The sequence below is a fragment of the Phoenix dactylifera genome, chromosome 14, assembly GCF_051530095.1.
Source record: "Phoenix dactylifera cultivar Ajwa chromosome 14, Ajwa_hap1_PhDact_Kaust_v1.1, whole genome shotgun sequence".
NCBI lineage: Eukaryota > Viridiplantae > Streptophyta > Magnoliopsida > Arecales > Arecaceae > Phoenix > Phoenix dactylifera.
The window spans coordinates 23,591,050-23,616,012 of NC_143203.1; the positions used below are offsets into that span (position 1 = coordinate 23,591,050).

The following is a 24,963-nucleotide window of genomic DNA, read 5'->3' on the forward strand; positions in this document are numbered from 1 at the left end:
TAGGGGATTTCATGCTATAATAGAGTATTAAGCCTAGATCAAGCTAAAGGGGACCTTGTACTCATGCAAAGGAGTCCCTAATACACATAAATAGTGAGTTAATTAATTAAAAAGGAAAAGAAGAAAGAAAAGAAAAGATTTAGGGAACGGGGGAGTTGAATCAATTAAAGTTCCCTATATTATAATTGGCACGTAGATTATGGCCCTTGATACAAGACTAAATGTATTGTAAATGCATGTCACAGTTGGGCAAGAAGCTAGGGAACAAGAGGAAGAAGTTCCCCACTGCCTGCTGTAGATTTTTGGAGGCGTATCAGGGCTGTGCCAGATTGACAGGTGAGTGGGAGTCATGTACTTTGCACCATGAGCATTCTTAATTCATTTTCATGAATGTCGCCAAGTGTGAATTGATTCCACTTGTGCATATTGACTGATATTGTAGTAGATTCCTCTATAATCTTGATTCTCCATGCTTGATTATTCTGTACATGCATTTGAGGGAACATTGAGAGGAATTACGAGAGGTTGATGAGTAATCAAATTGATTCCGAATTATGAAATGATTTCTTTTGTAAATTGATTTCATTTTCTCTATTTCAAAGATTTGTAGAGCCTTTTTAGTGGTATATTGAGTTGTATTGCACTTCCTTGACCCTCACTTCTAACCCTGATGTTAGTTTATGATTGGGTCATGATCAAGTGAGTGGTAGTCTTGATTATACTCCTTTTTAGTAGAGTATTGGGAGGGTGCATTATGACATTTATGCATGGCTTGGCAGTATCTGCAGGACACCTATAGTCGATGGGGGTTGAACATCGGCCTTTGTGCACATAGTAGCCTTCTGGGTGGGCGGAGCCCAGTCCCTTCCTAGGGGGGGACACGGCCCTAGGCGTAGGATCGACCGGTCCTACGACTTATATTCTGCTTGCCGCCGGGCATAGTAAGACCCCGCGAGGTGCAGTATGGCTTTCCGCGGATGTAGAATTCCCGCGAGGTGCCGTTTAGTATGTAGATGTGAGATGGATTTCTGTTCTGGATACTGGCCAGCATTTATATGATCAGTGTGGTGTCTTATCCTGCATATGCATGTGACAGTAGGAAGTTGTTGCTGGTTCGCCTGGGGCGTAAAACCCACCTTCCGACAGCTGTTTAGCATTTACATTATCGATATGGTGTCTTATCCTGCATATGCATGTGACAGTGGGGAGTTGTTGCTGGTTCGCCTGGGGCGTAAAACCCACCTCCCGACAGCTGTCTAGTGATGATTTACATATTGGTGTGGTGTCATATTCGATATATGCATATGGCAGTAGGGAGTTGTTGCTGGTTCGCCTGGGGCGTAAAACCCACCTCCCGATAGCTGTCTAGTGATGATTTCAGCATATTGACACCTGATTTGTATGTTCCAGCATTATGATCTGTTGAGCATATTCATGAGTAGCATATATGTTTACTTGATTATTCCATATATGCTTCAGATGAGTTGATATTGATTGTGGTGATATTGATGATTTACTCCATATTCTCTATGTTGAGATCATGTTCATCTTGTTATTGATCTTGAGATTTCATCTCGAGCCATGATTATATTCTGTCTCATGTGCATAGTACTCTCTACTCCACTCACTGAGTATTTATATACTCACTCCCCAGTTTGATGTTTTTGATTGCAGGAAAGGTATTGTATAGAGAGGAGCAGGATTAGTGGTTGCCTGCTAGCTGTGCCGCTCCATAGTATAGTATAGTATAATGTAAATAGAGGTTTATACCTTTTGGTGTATTATAAACCTTCTATTGTATATAGTGCATAGTTACAGTCATAGATCCTGTTGTGGATATGGGTTTGACCATGGATGGAATGGGAACCAGATTTTTATACAGATGAGTTATATGCCTGAGATAATGTATTGATATATATTGTCCAGGTTCATTATGTGACGGATTATGTGATTGCTGCTCTGACAGGTAGTGTGTTATATGTATTGAGATAATCCTGACAGGTCACCATAGGAAAGGTGATCATTTTGTGCATGCATCATGCCAAAATTTTTCAGAATTTATGGATGATTGATAGGTAGTAGGGTTCTACGTGGTGGCTGGTGGCCTTATGCCTACCCGCACCCTAGGACCGTCGCGGCGGCCCGCCGGGAACGGGGCGGGGGTCGTGACAAAGCTTGGTATCAGAGCAAAGGTTAAACAAGAGTCCTGTCAGAGCAATAGGGTGAGTCAGGATTAAGTATAGGATTATACTATGGAGCATAGGATTTTTCTGTATGTTAATTTATGAGTCATTTACAATTCAGTAAAATATATTATGACTCAGTGTGTAACGACTGCCCTCTCTTTTTAACTCTTTTAGAGACATATAAAGAATACCTCCAAGGAGAGGATCTGCTCGTCCTGGAAGGAGGATGGAGCCAGATATAGCATTGGATGCGGGTTCTGCACATGTCGAGCCCCAAAGAGAAAAACCTCCTCCTGCTAATAGACGGAGGGTTGATGATCAAGGAGAGGTAGGAAGTAGAGATGCATTGATGGAACAGTTACTGACGGAGAATCAGGCTCTGAGAGAGCAGATTGCTCGGGGGAAATCTCCTGCCCCGTCAGTAGTATCCATCCCACCTCCTATACCTGTGCCAAGAAGTTTGGCCAGGCGGGCTCTAGATGATGAGGGGATTACTGTACAGGAATTTCTGAGGCTCAGAACCCCGGAGTTTAAGGGGGAAGAAGGTGAAGATCCTCAGAGATTCCTGGAGGAGACTGAAAAGATGATACGGAGACTGCCCTGTTTTGATGCAAGAGCTATAGAACTTGTAGGGCTTACAATGAAGGAAGATGCCTGGGACTGGTACCAGAGACAAGTGGAGGATAGATTGTACAGTAGGAATCCTCCAACCTGGGAAGAGTTCAGGCAAGCAGTGATGGATGAGTTCTTGTCTCCGGCTGAGAGGCAGAATCGGGCTCTTCAGTTTGAGAGGCTGAAGCAGATGCCCGGAATGAGCGTAGCTGAGTACGCTCGTGAGTTCACTAGATTGGGGAAGTATGCTTCTTACATCATCCCCACTGAAGCTGCCAGGATAGAAAGATTCAGGCGGGGTCTGATTTCCCCGCTTTATAATGCAGTACTGGCAGTAGAGGTCCCCACCTTGTCTAGGCTGATTGATAAAGCAAAACAGTGGGAGACTAGAAACAAAGAGGAAAGAGCTGAAAGAGAACAGAGGAAAATGAGTATGGGGAAAGGGCAAAGCAGTAGAGATAGATCTGAGGGAGTAGATCTCTCGGAGGGCCCGATGGAGCAGTCTGTACGCTCAGCTCCACCTGCCCCACGTAAGAGGAAATGGAGGGAAAGAGGTCAATCACAAGATACTTTTCTACCATCAGTACCTCGTCCTCCAGTCACTATGGCCAGAACTGAATCTAAGTTCCAATCATGGCCAATGTGTGGCATATGTGGGAAGCAGCACCCTGGCAGATGCAGAATGGGTCAGGGAGTGTGCTACAGATGTGGACAGCCGGGTCATTTTGTCAGAGAATGCCCGCAGGGTGCCACCCAGCAGTTTGTGCCTTTAACATCCTACCCTTCTGTGCAGATGGACAGGCCTAGTAGTAGGGAGCCTGTAGGCAGAGGTAGAGGTCAAGCACAAACATCACAGCAGAGTGCTGGACCATCTCAACTGTCAGCTCCAGTAGGCAGAGGGCAAGGAAGGGTGTTCACGGTAAATCCACAGGAGGCACAGACATCGAATGCAGCTATGACAGGTAATTTACTCTTTTAAATTCGAGGACGAATTTTATATAAGGGGGGGAGGATGTAATAACCCCAAATTTTTTTTTTTTATATATATAAAAAGGGATAGAATAGTCCTTTAAAATTGATATAAGGGGTAAAATTGGAAGGAATCAAAAGATAATGGCATAGTTGTAGATGCATTGAAGTGGTAAGGGTAAAATTGGAAGGAATCAAAAGTTAATGGCATAACGGTAGATATGTTGAAGTGTTAGGGGCAAAATGGGAATTTAATAATATTAAACAAAGGGTGAATAGTGTTTTGATGTGATTTAATTGGAGGGTTTGAGCTGGTGAAACCGAGAGAAAGAGGGAGGGGGTTCTCAGGCGTGAAACAGAGGAAAGAAAGAAAGAAAAAGAGAAGAAGAAGAAGAAGAAAGAAGAAGAGGAAGGGGATTCAAGGAGGAAAGGGATCCCGGTTGCACTTCCAGCTGAAGGAAAAAACGTAGATCTCCTTCCCCTCTACGCAAGGACCTCGATTTCCAAAAAGAAAAAGGTAAATATCCATCCCTATCTAGTCTTTTGATGACATTAGGCTATACAAAGGGTGGATATAGTCTAGAGGGGTCGGATAAGGGTTGTAGAGGTGGTTAAAAGAAGAAGAATCGGATTTTGACAAATTTTTCCGGCACTACGAAAAAACTGTGTCGAAGTCCCAACTTCGGCAAATTATTTAGGGGGTCAAACGGCCTCCGATGATGATGCATGTTATCTCTTTGGAATCCTCTATGAGTGTAGAATGCTAGGTAAAAATTTCATCAATTTTGGAGTCCTGAAAGTGGATCAAAACCGGGATGAAGTAACCCACTGTCAGTTCGGGTTACTGTTCATCCGGATGGAAAATAGGGGATTTCATGCTATAATAGAGTATTAAGCCTAGATCAAGCTAAAGGGGACCTTGTACTCATGCAAAGGAGTCCCTAATACACATAAATAGTGAGTTAATTAATTAAAAAGGAAAAGAAGAAAGAAAAGAAAAGATTTAGGGAACGGGGGAGTTGAATCAATTAAAGTTCCCTATATTATAATTGGCACGTAGATTATGGCCCTTGATACAAGACTAAATGTATTGTAAATGCATGTCACAGTTGGGCAAGAAGCTAGGGAACAAGAGGAAGAAGTTCCCCACTGCCTGCTGTAGATTTTTGGAGGCGTATCAGGGCTGTGCCAGATTGACAGGTGAGTGGGAGTCATGTACTTTGCACCATGAGCATTCTTAATTCATTTTCATGAATGTCGCCAAGTGTGAATTGATTCCACTTGTGCATATTGACTGATATTGTAGTAGATTCCTCTATAATCTTGATTCTCCATGCTTGATTATTCTGTACATGCATTTGAGGGAACATTGAGAGGAATTACGAGAGGTTGATGAGTAATCAAATTGATTCCGAATTATGAAATGATTTCTTTTGTAAATTGATTTCATTTTCTCTATTTCAAAGATTTGTAGAGCCTTTTTAGTGGTATATTGAGTTGTATTGCACTTCCTTGACCCTCACTTCTAACCCTGATGTTAGTTTATGATTGGGTCATGATCAAGTGAGTGGTAGTCTTGATTATACTCCTTTTTAGTAGAGTATTGGGAGGGTGCATTATGACATTTATGCATGGCTTGGCAGTATCTGCAGGACACCTATAGTCGATGGGGGTTGAACATCGGCCTTTGTGCACATAGTAGCCTTCTGGGTGGGCGGAGCCCAGTCCCTTCCTAGGGGGGGACACGGCCCTAGGCGTAGGATCGACCGGTCCTACGACTTATATTCTGCTTGCCGCCGGGCATAGTAAGACCCCGCGAGGTGCAGTATGGCTTTCCGCGGATGTAGAATTCCCGCGAGGTGCCGTTTAGTATGTAGATGTGAGATGGATTTCTGTTCTGGATACTGGCCAGCATTTATATGATCAGTGTGGTGTCTTATCCTGCATATGCATGTGACAGTAGGAAGTTGTTGCTGGTTCGCCTGGGGCGTAAAACCCACCTTCCGACAGCTGTTTAGCATTTACATTATCGATATGGTGTCTTATCCTGCATATGCATGTGACAGTGGGGAGTTGTTGCTGGTTCGCCTGGGGCGTAAAACCCACCTCCCGACAGCTGTCTAGTGATGATTTACATATTGGTGTGGTGTCATATTCGATATATGCATATGGCAGTAGGGAGTTGTTGCTGGTTCGCCTGGGGCGTAAAACCCACCTCCCGATAGCTGTCTAGTGATGATTTCAGCATATTGACACCTGATTTGTATGTTCCAGCATTATGATCTGTTGAGCATATTCATGAGTAGCATATATGTTTACTTGATTATTCCATATATGCTTCAGATGAGTTGATATTGATTGTGGTGATATTGATGATTTACTCCATATTCTCTATGTTGAGATCATGTTCATCTTGTTATTGATCTTGAGATTTCATCTCGAGCCATGATTATATTCTGTCTCATGTGCATAGTACTCTCTACTCCACTCACTGAGTATTTATATACTCACTCCCCAGTTTGATGTTTTTGATTGCAGGAAAGGTATTGTATAGAGAGGAGCAGGATTAGTGGTTGCCTGCTAGCTGTGCCGCTCCATAGTATAGTATAGTATAATGTAAATAGAGGTTTATACCTTTTGGTGTATTATAAACCTTCTATTGTATATAGTGCATAGTTACAGTCATAGATCCTGTTGTGGATATGGGTTTGACCATGGATGGAATGGGAACCAGATTTTTATACAGATGAGTTATATGCCTGAGATAATGTATTGATATATATTGTCCAGGTTCATTATGTGACGGATTATGTGATTGCTGCTCTGACAGGTAGTGTGTTATATGTATTGAGATAATCCTGACAGGTCACCATAGGAAAGGTGATCATTTTGTGCATGCATCATGCCAAAATTTTTCAGAATTTATGGATGATTGATAGGTAGTAGGGTTCTACGTGGTGGCTGGTGGCCTTATGCCTACCCGCACCCTAGGACCGTCGCGGCGGCCCGCCGGGAACGGGGCGGGGGTCGTGACATGATATGTATACTATGCATATGCAAAAAGTTATAAACTCGAGGTATAATGATAAAAACGGTTAAGCTTCACAACACTAGACACTTGCATGTATTAATGTTGCGGATGAATGCCTCCACCATCTTCACTTGTGTAATAACTGAAAAATCTTTATCCATGATAAAATTTGGTCGCAGTGTTGTAGGGTTTAAGTAGGAGATTGGAAGAGAAGAGTGACAGCTTGAAAGACTGTCAGCGGAAATCATGCTAAGGTCATGGGGGCCAGAAGATGGCGGGTGTCGTGGAAGTGCTCCCATCCTGATCGATAAGATTGGGATGGTGAAATCGGGACCATTTGATCGGAATGGATGGATAGGAGTGACAATTGGCACTCAATCTTCCACACTCCCTGTTTTCATTGCTTGCAAGGCTTGGAGATACCAAGTAGGGCCCATTTGGCTTTTCCACTAATTTTTCTTCTCGATGAAGTTATTCGAAAAATAGTTGGCATTGGAATCTTCTATACAAAACTATATAGTATATAAACTTTTTCTATTTGTCTATTTGTAAGAGGGTCTTGGTTTTTAGATGGAGTAAGTGTGATTTTTTGCATTAATGAAGTAAATGAGGTGTAATTTTCTACTGATAGTATCCCTGATTCAAGGGTTGATATTCGCAAGTAAACAAATTTGAGACCAATGCAAGGCTCACATGGTAGTTCTTTGCATCACTGGTGATATAATACTTGAGAATAATACTTTTTGAATTTTAACAGAATAGCTATGAAGATGAAATGTACTCTATACAAATGCAAAAAAATCTATAAACCTAAGGTATAATGACATAGGCGGTTCAATACCACAACCCTAAACACTTATATATATATCAATGCTACAAAGGAATGCCTCCGCCATGTTCACTTATATAACTATTGAAAAATCTTTAATCTCAATAAGATTTGGTCACGAGCCCTCCTTGATGGTGCCAGTTAAGTTATGTCTTGATTAGTGTTATGATTTGATTAGTATTATGACTATTGGCTTGTAAAATGTTGCAAATAAGAGAAAATCCACAACATAGAGTAATAGACACTTGACAGGTATATATGTATAAAATATTATTGGCTTTTGTCACACGTATAAACGCAGGATTAGATGTGACCATCTGAGTCTTATACAAGCATTCTTCCGTAGAAAACAAAAGTTACGAAAGTCTAACAAATAATAGTTAGACTAACTATATATCGAGTTCATGTGTAGTTAGCTATCTAGCTTGTGCACCGAGACGGTAGGAAATGAGACTCTCACACCTGTTGTGCACATAAGACATGTTCATTCTTGCCTAGATGTAAATTATTAAATGGTTTCGTATTGGTTAAGTTTATATATTTGAAGATAAAGGGCTAGATCAAATCGATCAGTGATTATGTTGTCGCCCTAAGTTACATATGTACCACAAATAAGCTGTGTCTGCACTTACAAATTTGTTTGATTTTGGTATGAAGAGAAATAGTTGTATGCTATATTGAGTAGGGATACATGCTTATAGTTAATTAGAACAAATTGATAGATGCAACCAAAGATGGCAACATCTAGAACTTGCTTTATTAATTCTAGTGTCAATGCATGTGCAAACGATCAACAAGTGATGGATAGTGGATCCTAATATATTTACAGATGGACACTTGAAATATTGCTGTTAGTGTAAACAGCATCCCTTTAATGCACCTTTCCTCACCCCTGAAAGCTTGCTCTTCAGGAGGTCTATGCTTCAGATGTTAGGTATTGCTTAAAAAAAAAAATCCAAACAATGAAAATAAAAATAATCCTGTTCGAATCGAATTTGAAATATGTTAAAGCATGATCTATATATCTAATGTGCCAACTGATAGGGCATATTATGTCATCCTTCTGGTATGTTTTAAAAGCTCATTTATATGCGATCATCTGTACTTTTTCCACTAGAAAGACTGAAGAACCAGTAATAACTTAGTTACTTTCCAGAGCATGATTGAAGTAAGAGAGTGGGATGGCTTTTCCTCTTCTTTTTTTTTTTTCTTATGATGTAAGTTTTCCTGCTTTTGTTAAGGGCAGTGGAATGACTTTGAAGACAAAGATAAAACGGCTCTTTTCTCATGTGTCCAGTTCCTATCTCTTCGTTTGATATAGATAGAAAAGGATGGGGGGAGGATCCAAGAACTTGGACACATTATGTTGCGTACTTGGTTTTGTCGTCACCTATCAGCAAACAAGCATTGCTATGGTCATTTGTAGACGTTTGCTGAACCGGACGCATCAACTTGTGAGTGCTCTCTTGCTTGTGCTTGCAACGTCTGCTTGTGGGGCCTGCAGAGAATGGAGGTCCCTCGGCTTAGATCTTTTCTGGATATGAAAGGTCTCTTTCCTGGGATTCAAAGACAAGCTTACATAAAGCTACAGTAAACAAATCTTATCACTGAAGCAAACTAGGTCTCATAATTCCATTTTACTGCCATTCAAGGCTATAAGATTTATTAGAAGGCACCCTCAGAATAGTAGTAAAAATAATGCAGCATTAGTGGACGAAGGAGCTTGGCTAAATAGTAAAATTCTTCTCCTTCCTTAAGGTAAATGTTCTATAAATATCTTCGGCGATGTCTGCCTGCTTACAGAAAAGAGATTGGAGTTGTGGGCTAGTTTGTGTTCTCTGTAATGATGTTCTTGAAACAGTCTAGCATTTCTTTATTGGACTGCAGTTTTACTTAAAAGACTTTTTCCTGCTTAAGTTACAGGCCATTGTTAGCCTGGATTTTATGCCTTTTTGGATCATTTGGAAAAAGAACTAGAGCAAAATATCTGAGATTGGGATGGTCTTCGTCTTACCCCATATATCAAGGGTATTGCTATCCTGTTCAAGTTTCAAGAAATAAATTCTTGTTTGTAATACCTTTGCATTCATTTCTCTATCTTACTGAAATGAATTTTTAATGGACTATATGTTGCGAGACAAAGTAAGATTCCTAGCTCAAGTCTCACGCAAGATGAATGGAGAAGGAAAAGAAGAGCTTCTAGTGACAATAGGAATGAGCCTCATTTAAGATAACATAGAACTAATGCTGAAATCCTGATAAAAAGTTAATGTATTGCTGTGGCAAATCATCTTCGTGCATGTGAGTTGTGCTTGTAATTTTCATCAAGGTAATGAGGATTGTGGTAATCGAGGTCGTTTAGGGACCAACCAAAGACCATATTCAAATGATCCGCACCAGTAAAACATGACACAATCATGAAGCAATCTCTACGTTTAATTCAAACTCGTCAAGTTTTTCCTTCTTTGAGCGTTAATTATATGTTGGTCCTAATGTATTTGCATGCAAACATACCTTAGTAATATAGATTGGCCAAGCCCAATCAACCAAGTTCTACCATTCATATAAGCATACGCTATGTATCTTTTTAACAAGAATTATCACCCAATCATATTGCTCCAAAGATTAGGAAGAGAAGAGTGATATATGATGTTATTAATGTTATATGAGTACCATCTCAGGGGCTTCTGCAGGATCGAAGTGACCTTTCTCTCCCATCGCAGCTCCTTTCACCAACATCTTCTTGCTGTTTTTGAACACCTGATTGCGCGTGCTGTCCTTCTGTTACTGTTGAACTCCGTTTCTCTATTTTTTATCTTCTTGCCATGTAAATTCTTCCTTCTCTCCTGTAAATATATATCATGCTCTTGAATAAAAACAAGTGACTAACGTGACTCCCCCTTTGTCCCCTTTCTTCTCAGGAAAAAGAAAAGAAGTTATATGAGGTTTTTTCTACAAGAAATAGAGAACAAAATAATATGTGTTGCATATGTTACATATATACATCTGAATAAATGTTGTAGTTAATGTTTTTTGAGGCCATGCATACAAGGGAAATTCCACATTAATGTTAATTCCAGATCTAGTTGGGGGACAGGCTTAAACTTAACAAGTTTTAGTTCGAGGTAGCTTGCACTCATGGCATGATTTGGCCTTGTCCAAGGTACGGAAAAATTGAACCCAGACCAAATTACTTATCCAAACCAACCCATTGGCCTCATGCGTTCATCTCTTGATCCAGGCTGTTTGCATATCCTTAGCACCTAGTTTAGTTGCACTTAACAAATTCTTTTGTCCATAATTTCAGAAACTCCTCAACTTGATAAGGGCTTTAAAACTCAGATTTTCCATATGGATGCCTGCCATAAGTCGTCATGATCGGCTGATTTTATATGAAACATGTATATTAGGACTAGAAAATAACTGAACAGAAATTTTAAGTACATTTGAATGATTTTTTTGGTCATCAAGATCTACTGGCTATACATTGTGTGTGTTTCAGGAACCAGAGAATAAGCTAACATGCAAGTGGGGATATTTGGTAATTTTTATTCAACCTCGGACTAAAAAAGAGGCAGCCTTCTAGTCACGGTGGTCCACATATTTCATAATGAGCAAGATTAGATAGGCCCCAAATTATTGTTTTTATTATATGTTATATATATGAAATAACTTCGGAGGTTTTACTAGTTTAATTATCTTGGATGCGTGGAGCCATCCTGATTGAAATCCGCTTTTAGATGAGAATTGACTAGATTTGTAAAAATATTAAAGGTCCGTTTGAATATTTCAGTAAAACTGGATTAAAAATTCTATATAATTTGTAGATTGAGTCATCCATTTAAGCATGATCTTGCATCAACCAAACACCATCCAATCCAATTCCATAAGAAGGAAAAAAAAAAAAAAACTTTCCATAGAGTTTTTTAATTTTTTCTTCATGCAGCCTAAAGAATAGTAGCTAGGTTAGATTCTGATGTGCCCTTGCAAAATACAAGATGGATGTGCCACTAGATTCGATTTCTATGACATTTTCAGCTTATCCGGCGGGGATATTCAGACAGGCTAAACCTCCCCACCGTACTCCCCCAACATCCTGAGGCTGATGTGGCGTTCGTAGAATGGCCAGAGTCCACCGGTGCCCCACTTGATACCACCGTACACCGAGTCCTCCACTGCAACGTCGATCCAGATAACGTCAATGTGGGAGCGCGGGGACTGCTCGTCACCTCTGTGGTTATACCGCATGTTCGTATGGGATAAGGCGAGAAATAAATCGATTATTATTCACATCTTTGGGCAGGAAGTTCTCAGATATATTCCCAACTTGGAACGCTCCTATTCCCAGTTAATCCCAAATGGCTCTAAAATTAGGCAGCTCTGTCTCGAATCCAGCTTCGATTCTGTTGGATTCTCCGGTTCATAACTTTCCCTCGAGCAGAAGCAGCAGTTGGTTCCTGCCACCTTCTCTTTCACATGGGATTTCAGGTAATTCTTCAAAGTTTAGTCATGTTCTTTTTATTTTTAATGCTTTTCCCTACTTAATAATTTTTGCCGCTATAGTTGTGAAAATTTAGGCATAGAACTTTTGTTTTCTGAGTGTTAAATCATCATAATACTTATGCAATTGGTGGTTGTTTATGGGACTTCTGTTTGAGTTAATAATTTTGTATGTTGAGATATCTGCATGCGGAAATAGGCCTAAAGTTGTGGGGCTGATTAAAGATTTCTTCATAAAAAATTCCGGGGAGTTTTGGGGAGATTTGGTTCTTTTACTTTAAGCTGGAAGGAAACTCACAGCAAACATTTTTCACTGATTGTAGAAGTAATTCTCAAAATATTTTTAATTAGGCAGAATGATTCTTCTAGAATAAATTCCATACTTGTGATTCCTAGTCAAAGCACGTTATTCTTTGTTATGCTGCATTCTATTTGGTATATGCCGCATGTACTAAAAATTTTGATAAATTCAAACTTCAGATGCAACTAAGTTGTCGAATAAAAAATGATTGCAGAGGAACTAGAAGTGTGAAAACTGAAAAGCGGATGAATATTTACGGATTATCAATCATATACTTATGAACCATATGTCTCTTTTATAGCACAGATGAATGTTGACTGTTGCAGAAACAATTAACTTTTTCATGAAGATTCTCTTGGCACTAAATTTGGGGATGATATGGTGGCTGCTCTCTTTAGATGTTCATAGCTAAATATGCTCTTCAGTATCAGGTTAATCATGGTCTGCATCTATGTACTACGAGGTTTTTATTTTCAAATTTACTTCAGTCATTTTTGTCTTTATAAGGTGTATTAAAATCTGAAAAGACAAAAAGATATGTCACTTGATGACATTAGTCCACTCTTAATTACTCTTCGATTCCTTGTATGCTTCATCAGATAAAAAAGCTTGTGTTATGTTGGTGCTTTACTTGTAGTTTGGGATAGTTATTGTCCTTTAGGATGATATTGAAATTTGTAGATTAAGTATGCTTGTGAATACTGCAGATCAAAGTGAAACTCTTCAGTACGATGCTAGCACTAACTGTACCTTTTCAGGAGTAGTCACTTCTCGTGGTGCAAACCAAATCAACACTGCCATTTTCTCCAGAAAACTTTCCCCTGGATTAAATACTAGAGGTACATTTTTTAAATTGCCCAGAAGCAGCGGTACATCATCCTCAGAAGGTAGTCCAGAGGATTCGAAGTCTTCAGACCAAGAGAAGGTATACTGAACTATGATCTATGTGTGTCGTACGGGTTGAAAGCTAAAAGCTCTTGGTCATGCATCTGAAGTTGATTTATTTCCATTTCTGTTTTAAAAAAATTGTTGCTTCTGATCAAGATGCACGGAGTGGCTCCTCTAATTTGTTAAAAAACACCAATTTCTGAACATGCTAACTAATTGATCAATGTTTGAATTATCCAACCTAAGCGCTTAACTAGCTGCTTCAGAAAAAAATTCCCCATTGGATGTTCTGGGATAGATAGTGCAATTAGAAAGATCCTTCATATTTTGGAACCTCCACATTGGACTAAGACAAACCTTATGATAAGCAAAAGCTGTAACAGGGTGTCACACACGTCAGTAGTCAACTGAGAGACAAAGATATTCCATGGCATCATAGATCTTTTCTTATAGAAATTACGTCGATTAGCACCATTTCCTCACATAGATATTCTTCCAAGGATATTGTGAGACAACCAGAAAGACTTTTTTTGATCCACTTACTTTCTCGCTTGACTTGAAAACTCGGCAGCTATCAGAAAGAAAACAAGGAGTTTACTATGCAGGCTTTTTTTATAGATTAATCGGGTTTAAAAAAGGAGCTTTGAAGCCCTTCTTCCTGGTGCCAGCAAGGAAGTGATGCAGCCTCTCGGTAGGCCCTTTTCAGGTAGGGGGTTCATGGAACGAGTGAACCAAGGCCAAACTAAAAGGCCCTATGACCTGGAGAAAAAGAGTAAACGGAAAGAAAACGAGAAGGAGGAACGGAAAGACGAGAGGAACGTGAACCGGCGGAGCAGAATAGGCTACTTCCATTAGTTGCTTTCTTCAATTTATTTCAACCTTATATAGATACCTTCTCTTCATCTTAATGACATGATACTTTATCCCACATATGACAATATTAGAACATGGAAGTGGGAAAAATGTAGGGAACTCCATTCTAAGTTTCTCTGGTGTCATCAAAGATGGGGATGTGATGAATGCTTATGCATTTTGAATAAGTCACTAAAGGTAAGTTGTATTTAAGGCTCATACCATAGCAGTAGAAAAGAATCTGCTAAGGAGGGGGGCAATAGGGAATACACTATATGCTAATATTTGTGGCTAAATAAAAGGGTGGTGTTTGGGTTGACAGTGCGGTGGATAGTCTGCTTTCACTATAAAGACCTTGAGATCCATGTTTGGCTAGTGATCATTTTCTCATGCACCATCAAAAGGCATTAGTTATATCATGTGCCAAACATGAAATGTGAAGTCTTGTGTAGAAAAGTAGGCCCTGCAGTGGAGCTAAAATTTCTGTCAAGCAGAAGACATAGCCCACATCATGAAGGAATGACACTATGAGCTGGGGCCAGGTTATTAAATTGTACTATTAAACTCTTCTAGAACCACACTTCCATTCACTAGCCTCACCTCGTTTACTTTGCCAATTTAACTCTGAGTCTGAGCAGTGTAAAATTTGTCTCTTTCTTTCTTGTCGCATTTCCCCCTTGCTTCCATTCCCCTTCCGGTCTTCTATGATATATGCATTAGACACATTATAGAAAATTTATGTCTGTCTGAGCTGATCTACTGCACTTCCATCTAGACCATTCATGCAATATCCATGCATATCCAAGTAACAATCCTGTTGCAGAATCTTTGAGTCAACCACCTAGCAAATTTCAAAAAACTAGAACTGATAGAACTGAACTTTGTTTTTTTTTTTTTGGCTCATAGAAAAATCTTAACATTTTTGTTTTGCATCAACAAAGGATGAGAAACTGCTTTCTTGCACTTTTACAGTTTGTATGCACTGTCTCGTATTTCATGATCAAAGAGTAAAATAACACTTATTAACACGCAGGTGACTTTTGGATACACAAGAAAAGATGTGCTACTTATTGGTCTTGGAGTAACTGTACTAGGTGTTGGTTTGAAATATGGGCTGGAGGCAAGGATGCTGTTTCAACCTATTTCCTCACTTCACCTCTTATAAATGCAGTAACAGTTTTTTTTTTTTTTTTTGGTATGGCCTATCATACAAACTGCTAACATGAGCACCTCTCATTTTTCTTTTTCTAATCCTATCGCAGTTTGTTGGAGTTGATCCTTTGCAAGCAGGCAATGTTGTTCAGTTAGTGCTGGTCTTGGGGCTAACAATTGGATGGATTTCCACTTACGTATTTAGAGTCTCAAATAAAGAGATGACATATGCGCAGCAATTAAGAGATTACGAGAATAAAGTCATGCAGGTTAGTGGACTTAAATTGAAAAACCACTTGTCATGGAAGTGAGTTTGCATATATGAGTATATAATGCCAGTAACTGTATAGAAGTCATCTTCTTCTTTATTTATGATTTTCTTTCATCTGAAAGTTTAACTGTTCTAAAACAATGGTAGCAATACTATGAAATGCTCGGAAATACTTTGAAGTCAAATAATTTGCTAAAGTTCTAGGACTACTGCTCCCAATATTATATTAATGGTACCTATGGTACACTCCCCAGCAAAAGGCCACACAGTGAGAATCTGCATAAAAACATTCACTGAAAGTACCTACCATGTGATACTAATGACTTATCTTCGATGGTGAAAGAGACCAGACACTTATCTGTTTATCATTTCTTCCTGAATAATCTGGATATTGCCAAAATAATATTGCTTTCATGACCTTCACAAATATTTACATTTTACAACCTTAAGAAAACAAAAACATGGTCTCAGAGTTCCATTTGGAAGTCATAAAGATATGATTGCCACTAGGCTGTAAAACTGCCAATAGTCAAAATATATAAAGATGGTCCCTTGGTGCCCCTATGTTCATTGACTTCAGTTCATCCACCATTCTCTGTACTGCAGCATATATGTTTCGGTGAGATTTCAATTATTTTCCTTCTTTTAAAATGTGCCGTACTATTTTTATCAATTCTCTTCATTATAATTAGGAGCTATATGGATTAGAAAACGGCCATTTATTGCAAACATTTGTTCTTGATGCAATGCAATATACTTCCTCCCTTTCTTGTAAAAAGGATTTGATGCTCTTCCACAAAAGAAGGATGTGATGCAATATTCATCATGGGAACCTTCTGTTAAAGCAAATGTTTACTGTGTTTGTTATGATGACTATGCAAGGAAGGGAGAGCTATGAAGCTGAAAAATCTTTGAATGACACCTGCCTATATTTTTATCAATAAGTGACTTGGATTCTTGTTTCTCCCAGAAACGATTAGAGGGTCTCACAGAAGCCGAGCTAGAAGCACTGCTCGAGCAAGTGGAAGAGGAAAAAAGACGCATGGCCAGTGGCAAGCAATCCTGAGCGAAATTCTTGTGATTGCAAGGTGAGTTGTACTTCACATAGCACAAGCAAGAGGTTTGCAGTGTGCACTCTGCGGAGAGAACAACATTATGTACTCTCTCATTTCTCCAATCATGTGATTGTGAGCCCTTATGTTCTGAGCCCATTTTTCATCTGATTTCTCATGTTTCGCATAGCATGACTATGTTATAATCTCAAAAATAAGGTTACCGATTTCGACTGAACAAACAAAAGACACCAAATTGCAATGTTGTGTCATCTCCTTGAATTATTTCAGACGGAGATGATATTTCATTGTCCACCTTTCTTCTTGTTTAGTAGCCATGGATGGGTGGAATTTTATCATGGCTACAGACAGGTGATTCAACTATATGTATTGACATTCAGTAGCATAATGGCTATGACTTGAAATTGCCTGCAACATTGCGGTCACAAGATTTCTTTGGACTTGCAGTTGAAGGATTGAACAGAAAGAAGCCATCTGCAAGGCTAAATGTAGACCCTTTTGGAAATACAGCTATTGAACAGGGGAGGGAAGATTTGGAGTTGGATCAGATCAATGTAGCCATATTAACATCCGCCTGATTTAAAAATCTGCTGAATTCATACCTTGCAAAATTGAAGATCTAAATTTTGTAATTCAGTTCTTAGAGCAGCTGATGATATTAAGACAAGTATCTGCATCCTCATGTTTTGTTTATTTATATTTTAATTAATTGAATCTTTTCTATAATAATCGACTAAAGAAAAGCAATTGTGTCAGGACTTAGTAAAATCCAGTAATTCAGTTTAGGAATGTGTTAGCTAGTCAGCCAGCAAGGCCTTCTGATGGCTGTTCTAGAGACCTCAGACCTGGGATCAAATGCATTCCTCTTTTCATCAAGGTGGGAGGTTTAGGTGCAGTCTTCATCTGCTCATGATTAGATTAGATTTATGATGATGGCTTCCCTAACAGAAGCTTGCGTTTTGCAGATGGATCTGATGAAGTCTAGTTTATGTAGGATCCCAACTTGCTTAGGATCTGCTGTTTGGATACATGCAATCATATATGCAAGAAGTTGGGCATCAATAGACCTTCTATAAATGAAAATAAAACAATTGTAATTTGCATAAAACAATAAAAACGAATTTTTCATCCGGGTCGCTGATCTCCAGCCAATTCAGGTTATTAGGGGTGGCCCAACATTTGTAGGCATTGCCTTCTCCAGGCCTTTTCTTGCTGATGCCCCCAGTCCGTCTTGATATGAGCTTCCCTTTGCCCCATTATAATGGGTTTCATGCCAATGTCAGCTCAATTTTTTCTGACAGTGGATAAGATTATCTCGATCTTTTCTGTTAATTTTTTGTCTCTCAATTTTCTTCGTACAGCAGGGTTTGTCTTTTTGATCTGACATGATTGGCAAAATTAGGGATAAACACAGTAGTAACTTCTAACAGCCATCACCTTTAAGACATCGAGACATGGCGTCCCAAGGAATGGTCCTATGATGAAGCCAGAGCAGCTGGAGACATGATCTACCAGAAGCACACTTCGATTATGTTGTAATTGTCTCCTGACTTCAGTTAGATTTTAAGCTGTTGCATAATTTAGCAGATAACGCTACAATTAAGCAAATAATGCCATAACAAACAGCATAGGGCACCAAGGGACCGAGCGCACAGCATTTACTTTCAAATAGATAAAGCAGCTAATGCAAACAAGATTTCATTACAGATATGAACAAAACATTGGAATTAGGATGGCAGTGGCAGCTAAGCAGCTATACCTCTGCATGCATCCTAAGTGCCATGGATGACGATCTGCATGTGATAACCCTCAACAAAGTCTAAACTTCTCAAATTTTAAAACAAAACCTCAAAGTGGAATGAGGCCATCTAGCATTGCTGGTCTTCTAGTATCATTGTTATACTCATCAAACATTTGGAGGAATGCTTCAAAGAACAGAATTACAAATGCAAATGTTACACAGGCATATTTTTTATGTTGCAAGCATGAAGCTAAAATAGTTATTTTAGTTTGTCTTCACTCCTTGCATCATCATCTGCAAGAACAACAAAGTCCAATGTGCAAAACATAGAATACTGATAGATCGTGCAATTAGGGTACTCTTGTGATGTTGCCAGGCCTGCATTCGCAAGTGCACAAGCTCCTAGATCCTTGCACCAATCGCTGCGACCGCCGTGTATGCAACTTGATGTTCACCAATTTACCAGCTATCTGTCATAATCAAAAGGGGGAGATGAAAGAATTAAGCTCCAGGCACAGTCAGTAATTCCAGCTGGTTTTTCAAACATCCGTGCCTTTAACCTATCAAGGCAAATTCAACATATGGTAATACAATCTTCCTTGGCAATTTTGTCTCCCAAATTCCAACAATCTGGTTATGGCATGCTTAACTTGTTCCATGGTTTCTTATAATAATGTTCTTAATTAATAATGAAAGAAGTATGACTTTTTGCACACAATCATGTGCCATCCCAAAAATAAAAAATCGAAAAAAAGTGTTTTTCCATGCCTACTCAGCTCATAAAATGGGAAGATAACAAACCATTCTCCATGTTAAGTCCTCTGGTCCAAGAGGCTGAGCTGGACTTGAATATAAGAAATGCCTTGAGTACTGAAAAAAGCCAACAATAAGTCTCAAGTATGAAGATGAATAAATGATTCCCTGGATTTTGGAATCTACTTGCTTTGCCTGAATCTAGGCAGAATAGGAAATGAAGAATAATTAGTTTTAAGCAATTGGCAAACCTTGGGAAGATTAAATTGCATTTCTCTAATTCTTTTGGAATCAATACCCTTTAGGAAATGTACAAGCCACCCAGGTTGCACAGCATCACTTGAAGAAACAAATAATGCTATCTGCATACAAGGAAAGAAGTAACCATAAGCATCTCCAGTCACCTTTTTAAGTATCCAGTTTTTTCTTTCTGATAAAGAATTGCCCCACCTGAAATTTGTGAATACACAAAAGAGATATGCAACAATTACATCGAGATTTAATGCAACAATACCGTTACAGGTTATGCAAACCCACTGTTTACTCAATGATAGGAGACCGACTAGAAAGGTAATACACAAAATGACAAGAAAATTAGGTATTTTATATCAGACAAAGACAGCAACAAGTATCCTACCATACAGGCTCAGGCTCTCCGGCTTCATATATCCTACTTTGACATTCATTCCTGTGACAGGTTCTACATTCATTAACCAGGGAAATTTCTCATCTTTACACTCAACTTCAATCCAGGATTTCTCTTTCATATTCATGTCAACTACACTGTACCATGCAATATCATATGGTAATATAAACATTAATGGCGACCAATAATTAGTTTGCAGAACTTGCAAGATATTGCTCTAATTCTTACTTTCAGATGTGCATGCAAACTACATATTCTGCAGGACAACCAGCAACTCATCTACCAGCCTAACCAAGCAAAGCTACTATGACATCTACCCAAACAAAAATTATTAAAACTGATGCAACAAATAACCTAAACCCAATAAGTGAATTAGCTGAACTAGGGAAGCAGGTTAAAAGGATTTTGCTTGAAAAAAAAAAAAGAAAGAAAAAAGAAATGCTTGTAAGGCATAACTACCTTCCGGTAATCAAGTATTCCTTCAAAAGGAAGCTCCAATTCATCGCTAATTATAACAGGGATACACCCACTCACAATTGCATCAAATACCCTAGCAGAAGATGGGGTATCACCAGCTGGGCTCAAGCAAAAGAGAGATCTGTCATTTGTGCAACACAGTTAAGCCACTGTCCAGAAGTTCTAACAAATGAAAAATTCAACATCACAAACACATTTACTTGCGCATCCCGTTCTGAGCTGCTGCTTTCCCAGCTTCCCCCGAACTTCCCTCTTCGATAACAACACCCTCAGTATCATGTAACACTTCCACAAGTTTAGAACGGATTTTTCCTCCCTGACAATGAAACACACTGCATAGTTAGTAGACATAAGAGCCCTGGACTTGGAGACTCTTACAAAAGGTTATTGAATGTATCAGTCATCAGATCAGTTGTTATATCTAATGGGTAGAGAAAAGAGCAAATCTTACAGCATTTCTTTTAAGTCTTCCTCGAAAGAAGAGCAATGTGCTTCTTTTTGATTGATTCTCTGCTAAACACTTTGCATCGCAAAAATCAACATTGGGAACATATGGAAGGATAAGATCTTTTTCCAGCCAGACTTGCCCAGGCTTGTACCTACAAAAAGTTTCCAAATCAATGCGATGGCAAGATTGGCCCATCACTCCTATTTGACTGGATTGAAAAATAGTTTCGAACAATTAGGGCAGATATTATAACCAGTTTCCAGTAGAATCCATATCAGGTAGAAGCCATATTGCTTTTTTCATGAATCTGCGAACTGACTTAAATGACCAGGGGTGATGAACAGGAAGAATATGATCCCTTCCTTCAGAACGTTGCCAGGCTGGCTGATCCATAACCCACTTTAAAGCCTCCTGATTTCAAAAACAACAATAGATAAGATATTTGACTCTCAGAGTATGAATGTAATTGTTAAAAACATGGATAAGAGAGACCTAGATAAGAGACACTTTATTTCAATGCTCTCTCCAGAATAAAGTCATCAAAATACTAGTTCAACTTAAAACTGACCTTTAATCAATCAAGGAATATGATATAACAGAATCACAACCACCATTTGTTACTTTTTGGGTGTCTTGTACTGATTCCTCAATTGAATAATGGCATTACATATCTCATTAGTATAACTTTCATTAGAAAAAGAATCACACTGGAGGGTTCTCATTGGTACATTATGAGATGAATTAGATCATATGCAAGGGGCCTAACAACACAGGCAAATAGAAATTTGTAGAGTTAATGCATCTATGGACAGCAGGGAGGCAATTGAGATCGAGCCATGTGTGCAAGAATTATATAACTTGCAATTTTCAACTAAGCTTAACCAAAAGAGAGTAAATCAAGCAACCATGGAAAGAATAATGTATTATGAAGTAATAGTATCTTATTTTCCATTTTTCAACTTAAACAATGTGTCCAGATTCGTACAAGCTAAACCTATATGTTGTCCTCCTTAATAAAATGCTGATGCAGGATGATTGATAACTACTTCATATTCAACTGCCCATAACCTGTCATATTAACAATAACAGAAGGTGGATGAAGTAACATATTGTTGGATGATTGAATGGGTATTGGTAGTCTCAACATTTAAGAACTTTTGCTGATAATGACCATGAAGCTATACTGTAAGGTGGGCAGAAGACAAGTTAGCCTGTCTTTTATGAGTGAACAAAGATAAATCAGTTGAATTCATATAACACTAAGAAGAGAATTCTAATTCCTAAGGGTACATAAATCTGTTATCTGCAGCAGACAGTTTAGAGAATGCAATTTTAGCAGTATAGGAATGGTGTGCCAGAGAAGCACATTATTAGAACCAATAATAGCTCGACAATAAACCTTGGGACATGCGCCCACACCCTGTATAGTGCCTTGCATTGTTGTTTATCCAGCAAGAAGAAGCTAATCGTTGAGAAAAATGGGATGTAGAACAGGTCTGCCTCCTCTTGCTGGTGAACCCTTATGACATTCTTCAAGAGCCTCTCTGATTCTGGAGTAATCAAATCTGCCCACAGCCAGTAATCAATGGAATGCTGCAGACACAGAAAAGGAAGGCAAATTTTGCTTAAAATAAGATAAACCATAATCTGTAGAAAAGCAAACTACTATCACTGGAATTCTGATACCATCAGAAAAATGACCAATTACTTATTACTAGAATGGTAAACCTTCAATTGGAGCTGCGTTACATTGGTACCACAAATGGAGTTGCTATCTTTAGATAATTACTTGGTAGGCCGGATTAAAAAAATACATACAACCCATAAACTGCTTAGAAACATGTAGGGTCAAAAATATCTGAAATATCTTTGCAAGAAAAAAAGGGACTGTGGCTTATAAATACATAAATATTATATTAGACAAGATAAACTGCACAAAAATGCACAATGGATGAGAATTCTGTTTATTGGAGCACAGCATAGGACTGATAGGTCGTAAAGATGCAACAGTCAGCATGTTATTGTGCGGAGAGGGTAGACAGTGGTTAATGAATGATGCTTCAATGTTGGAAGCTACAGAGAAAATTAATCAATTATAAAAATTTAGAATCAACAACCTCGTCGTACATGTATGATGGCAATCCACTGAACCTCCCAACTCAAATAATTTCAAGGATACATTGATTAATTGAAGAAAGGAGGATTACAGGTCTGGACTAGGGGTCAAACTAGAAGAGTCCGGCCCCCTAAAATAGTAATCACAATCTTTATAGCATGGCTCTCAAAACCAAAGTTCAAAGTAAAAGATGATTATTTCAGAAATGCTAAGATCATCATTACCAATGTCTTAGCCTACATATTACGAGCTCCTGCAAATTTTCAGAAGGAAGTGCTATCCAGCTATTCTCTCATCTAGATCTATTGTTTCACAAATAGTCTTTAAATTCCATTAAATTAGTCCATCAATTTAAAACCCTTTATATCCATGCCTCTGCATATATGTCGAACAGTTTTTTTAGTAAACATTCAAGTTAATGTAACGAGTAACAAACCAGAGAGTCAACCATGGTTCTTATTTCTTTACACTAACTATTTTTCGCAGCAATACCCGCATTAAGTTATTATTTTTTGTTGATCTTTCACAACAAGCAGCTTAAATTTTTCTAACCAGAACCTCCTCCACATCCAATTTGCTTTTAATTATCACAATTTAGAGCTCAAGATAAAGAAAAAGAGAGGCAGAGCAAACAACCTGTTCGATGAGGCGATGAACGGGGCTTCCGTTGGACGTCAAATTCGTCGTCTCCTTATAGGTATTCCTGAAGAGCCAGAGAAGATCGTAGGTGAACTTGGCCGGCATCTCGTACACATAAACCCTAACCACCGACAGCCCCGACCACGGATCCGCCGGATCCCCATAAAGCCTTCCTGTTTCCTTCCCCCAGATCTTGTCATCGAGCGCTTTTACCGCGGCTCCGCCCGCGTCGGCCGCGGCGGAGGAAGATCCGGCGGAGACAGGGCGCCGGGAGGTGAGGAACTTCTCGAGAGAGGCGACGAAGGAGTACTCCGGCGCGGCGGCATTAGAATTAGGGTTAAGGTTAGGCTTTTCCCGGGCGACGGAGGCGGGGCAACGATAGGATGAGAAGGCGTAGAAGAAGAAGATGGAGGCGAGCACGAGGAGGGAGAGGGTGGCGACGAGGAACGAGGGAGAGGAAGGGGAGTGCGAGGATCGAGGGTTCCCCGAAGGGAAGTGCTTCCCCGCCATCGTTGTTCTCTGAGAAAACTAATCCCAGAGAAATATCATAACGGATTTCGAGATTCGTGCTTCACCATGAGGTTCTGCCTCGCTGTCCAAAAGCCAACACGACTGGTAATGCCGATCGCCGGTCTTCCTCTGGACTCCGCCGCGCAAGTGGTTTTTTTTAACCTTTAGGGCTCGTTTGGTTCGGGAAGTATTTTTCCTCCTAGGAATCAGATTTCTGGAAAGAGGATACCTAAGAAAGTACTTTTGACATGTTTGGTTAACTATGGAAAAGTGACTAATTTTCAAAGTGCTTATATTTGGTTGACCTTCCACTTTCCTAGGAAAGTTATGTATAATTCTTATTATGCCCTTAATAAAAATTAGGTCTTTAATGCCTCTTTAATGCTTCTTTAATGCTGAAGGGTCTTTTTGGGAAAAAATAAAAAAGGAGTGATTCCCACCTCATGGGAAAGTAACTTTCCCATGTTTCTCATGGGAAAGTCTTTCCCATGATTCTCATGGGAAAGACTTTCCCATGAAATGTGGGAATCATATTTCAATGGGAATACAACTTTCCCATCTCTCTCCTTTGAAAACTCCAACCAAACAAGAGGCATTTCATTACTTTCCCGTTGACCACACTTTCTCCCCTCGTTTTCCTGCGAACCAAACGAGCCCTTAATCTTTCTGCGGAAAGCGTGATCAACGAAGAGGATAGAGATATGACTCATATTTAATTATAATTTTTCATAAAAAAATTAAAAAATATTTTTTATAAAAATATTTTTTTTATATTTTATTGGGCAAAAAAATTTATATTGCAAATAAAAAAGTCCAATTCTCTCGTTCCAACCTATTGAAAATTAGAATATTTTTTTAAAAAAAATATTTTTAAGCTTTTAAATAGAATGTGATAAGATCTGAGCACAATAAATATTTTATATATTTTTTTAAAAAAATAGATGCTCAACTAAATATAAATCATTCTGT

General features: G+C 39.0%; 2 protein-coding genes across 6 annotated transcripts; one reads left to right on the top strand and one right to left on the bottom strand.

The window, feature by feature from the left end:
* Positions 1-11,838: 11,838 nt before the first annotated feature.
* LOC103705004 (uncharacterized) lies at positions 11,839-17,393 on the top strand. Of its 2 annotated transcripts, none has more exons than XM_008788563.5 (6): positions 11,839-12,115; positions 13,187-13,353; positions 15,202-15,288; positions 15,431-15,589; positions 16,562-16,679; positions 17,112-17,393. In XM_008788563.5, exons 1-5 carry the CDS (start codon positions 11,986-11,988, stop codon positions 16,655-16,657), a joined length of 639 nt encoding a protein of 212 aa, XP_008786785.1. In that variant the 5' UTR covers positions 11,839-11,985; the 3' UTR covers positions 16,658-16,679; positions 17,112-17,393. The 2 variants fall into 2 exon arrangements, with proteins under 2 accessions (XP_008786785.1, XP_088566515.1); XM_088710389.2 differs by having other exon boundaries at positions 11,857-12,115; positions 13,193-13,353.
* Positions 17,394-18,497: 1,104 nt separating this feature from the next.
* Positions 18,498-24,136, bottom strand: LOC103705003 (Exostosin family protein). Of its 4 annotated transcripts, none has more exons than XM_088710387.2 (9): positions 23,482-24,136; positions 22,149-22,322; positions 20,983-21,140; positions 20,733-20,880; positions 20,482-20,597; positions 20,264-20,402; positions 19,457-19,520; positions 19,207-19,359; positions 18,498-18,875 (listed from the first exon to the last, which is right to left on the bottom strand). In XM_088710387.2, the coding sequence occupies exons 1-9, from the start codon at positions 23,992-23,994 to the stop codon at positions 18,865-18,867; spliced, it is 1,476 nt and encodes a 491-aa protein (XP_088566513.2). In that variant the 5' UTR covers positions 23,995-24,136; the 3' UTR covers positions 18,498-18,864. The 4 variants fall into 4 exon arrangements, with proteins under 4 accessions (XP_088566513.2, XP_008786782.4, XP_088566514.2 ...); XM_008788560.5 differs by having other exon boundaries at positions 19,207-19,275; positions 19,410-19,520; XM_088710388.2 differs by lacking the exon at positions 22,149-22,322 and having other exon boundaries at positions 19,207-19,275; positions 19,410-19,520.
* Positions 24,137-24,963: the final 827 nt, after the last annotated feature.

What these genes read in the sequence shown, in the direction of transcription:
- LOC103705004 (XM_008788563.5), top strand. Translation starts at nt 11,986, where the DNA reads ATGGCTCTAAAATTAGGCAGCTCTGTCTCGAATCCAGCTTCGATTCTG. An exon ending in TCTTTCACATGGGATTTCAG is followed by an intron (nt 12,116 to 13,186) that starts GTAATTCTTCAA and finishes GTACCTTTTCAG; the next exon opens with GAGTAGTCACTTCTCGTGGT. An exon ending in AGTCTTCAGACCAAGAGAAG is followed by an intron (nt 13,354 to 15,201) that starts GTATACTGAACT and finishes ATTAACACGCAG; the next exon opens with GTGACTTTTGGATACACAAG.
- LOC103705003 (XM_008788560.5), bottom strand. Translation starts at nt 23,994, where the DNA reads ATGGCGGGGAAGCACTTCCCTTCGGGGAACCCTCGATCCTCGCACTCC. An exon ending in ATGGATTCTACTGGAAACTG is followed by an intron (nt 20,881 to 20,982) that starts GTTATAATATCT and finishes AACTTTTTGTAG; the next exon opens with GTACAAGCCTGGGCAAGTCT. An exon ending in AGGACTTAACATGGAGAATG is followed by an intron (nt 18,876 to 19,206) that starts GTTTGTTATCTT and finishes TGATTATGACAG; the next exon opens with ATAGCTGGTAAATTGGTGAA.